This window comes from Bison bison, unplaced genomic scaffold (assembly GCF_000754665.1).
Source record: "Bison bison bison isolate TAMUID 2011002044 unplaced genomic scaffold, Bison_UMD1.0 scf7180017846620, whole genome shotgun sequence".
Lineage (NCBI taxonomy): Eukaryota > Metazoa > Chordata > Mammalia > Artiodactyla > Bovidae > Bison > Bison bison.
In genome coordinates this window covers 4,586-7,152 of record NW_011477193.1, presented here as the reverse complement: position 1 = coordinate 7,152, position 2,567 = coordinate 4,586, and the positions used below count along the sequence as shown (strand labels likewise).

Here is a 2,567-nt window from a genome sequence, read left to right as displayed (position 1 = left end):
GGAAAGGGTCAGTTTTCATTCCAATCCCAAAGAAGGGCAATGCCAAAGAATGTTCAGACTACCATACAATTGTGCTCATTTCACATGCTAGCAAAGTAATGTTCAAAATCCTTCAAGCTAGGCTTCAACAGTATGTGAACTGAGAACTTCCAGATGTTCAAGCTGGATTTAGAAAAGAAGGAACCAGAGATCAAATTGCCAATATCCGCTGGACCCTAAAAAGGCAAGGGAATTCCAGAAAAAATATCTACCTCTGCTTCCTGGACTACATTAAAGCCTTTGACTCTGGATCACAACAAAAAGTGGAAAATTCTTCAAGAGATGGGAAAACCAGACCACCTTCCCTGCCTCCTTACCTCATTTCACGGCCAATGTCTCCCTCTGCCGGTCATGTTGGGAATCGACAGGGCTCTTGGACTCCCCGCCCAGGAGAGGGCACTGGGAGGTGTCACCCTCCCCAGGTACCAAGCGAAGGTCAAGAGGCGACAGTTAGAACCGGACATGGAACAGCGGACTAGTTCCAACTTGGGAAAGGAGTACATCAAGGCTGTATATCGTTACCCTTCTTAATTAACTTTTATGCAGAGATCAAGTCACTATGTGAAAATTGCTCTGTTGTGTCTGACTCTTTGTGACCCCTATAATATGCCATGGAATTCTCCAGGCTAAAATATTGGAGTGGGTAGCTGTTCCCTTCTCCAAGGGATCTTCCCAACCCAGGGATCGAACCCAGGTCTCCCGCACTGCAGGCAGATTCTTTCCCAGCTGAGTCACCAGTATGCAGAGTACATCACGTGAAATGCCGGGCTGGATGAATCACAAGCTGGAATCAAGATTGCCAGGAGAAATATCAATAACTGAAGATATACAGATGACACCATCCTAATGGCAGAAAGTGAAGAGGAACTAAAGAACCTCTAGATGAAGGTGAAAGAGAGTAAAAAAAGCTGGCTTAAAACTCAACACTGAAAAAACGAAGATCATGGCATCCCGTCCCATCCCATCACTTCATGGTAAATGGGGGGAAAAATGAAAACAGTGACAGACTTTATTTTCTTGGACTCCAAGATCACTGAGAACAGGAACTGCATCCATGAAATTAAAAGACACTTACCCCTTGGAAGAAAAGCCATGGCAAACCTAGACAGTGTATTAAAAAGCAGAAACATCACTTTGCCAACAAAGGTCCATGTAGTCAAAGCTATGGTTTTTCCAGCGTCCTATATGGATGTGAGAGTTGGACGATAAACCAGGCTGAGTGCCGAAAAATTGATGCTTTGGGACTGTGGTGGTAAAGAAGACTCTTGAGAGTAACCTGGACAACAATGAGATCAAACCAGAAAATCCCGAAGGAAATCAACCATGAATATTCACTGGAGGGACTGATGCTAAAGCTGAAGCTCCAATACTTTGGCCACCAGATTCGAAGAACTGACTCACTGGAAAAGACCTTGATGCTGGGAAAGATTGAAGGCAGGAGGATAAGGGGAGACAGAGGATGAGATGGGTGGATGGCATCATCGACTGAAGCAACATGAGTTTGAGCAAACTCTAGGAGATGGTGATGGACAGGGAAGCCTGGCAGACTGCAGTCCATGGGGTCCCAGAGTAGGATTCGACTGAGCAACTGAAGGACAACAAGCGGCCCAGGGACCAGGAGACACAGGCCAGGCCCTGGGTGGTCTTGGGGACACTGTCCCCATGACAGGACCTGCCTCCTTCCTATGGGGCAGATCTGCGGATCTGATTCAAGGCCCCCACTGGAGGCTGAGTCAACCCCCATCAGGGACACGTGGATGCCCAGGAGAGCACTGCCCGGGAACAAGTCTGACATAGGAGACAAAGGCCTGGCCTTCGTGCAGCTCCTCTGGCAGGTACGAGGCGTGGCCAGGACAGGTGGGGCTGGGGCCTGCCTGGCCCTTTAAGAGGGCCACCAGGTGGTGGGAGGGGGGAGAATTCCAGTTGCCTAGCAACAGGAGGGCTTGGTGTGTACTGGTCTCCGGGAGACCAGAAGCCACGTCCTGCTTGGGGACCCAGTGGCTGGAGCTGCCCTGCTGAGCGAGCTGAGCGGCCCCCCTCCCTCTCTCCCCACTCCCGCCAGTGCCTGGGCGGCGCCATGGCACAGACGGACATACTCCTGACCAAGGAGCCCGCCCCACAGACGGTGCCAGCATGCCAGCTGCCCCGCAAGCTGTACGATGTGGCCCGAAACACGGGCGCCCACACGTCCTCGGGCCTGGCCACCTCTGGCTTCCGCACGGCCAAGTACCTGCTGGACGAGTGGTTCCAGAACTGCTATGCCCGCTACCACCAGGCCTTCGCCGACCGTGACCAGTCGGAGAGGCAGCGCCATGAGAGCCAGCAGCTGGCGGCGGAGACCGAGGCGCTGGCACAGCGCACGCAGCAGGACTCCACGAGGAAGGTGGGCGAGCGCCTGCAGGACATGCACGGCTGGAAGTCGGAGCTGCAGCGCCAGGTGGAGGAGCTGGTCTCCGAGACCGAGCTGCTGCTGGCCCAGAAGCAGCGGCTGGAGCGTGCCCTGGATGCCACGACCGGGCCCTTCTCCA

General features: G+C 53.1%; 1 protein-coding gene across 1 annotated transcript in view; it reads left to right on the top strand.

The window, feature by feature from the left end:
• Positions 1-2,052: 2,052 nt before the first annotated feature.
• Positions 2,053-2,567, top strand: part of LOC104988925 (tektin-4-like) — a gene marked incomplete at its 3' end in the record, with an annotated part of 4,325 nt that continues 3,810 nt past the window's right edge. Inside the window, exon 1 of the mRNA XM_010840420.1 lies at positions 2,053-2,566. Coding sequence (XP_010838722.1) covers positions 2,117-2,566 — 450 coding nt within the window. The remainder of the gene's footprint in view (position 2,567) is intronic.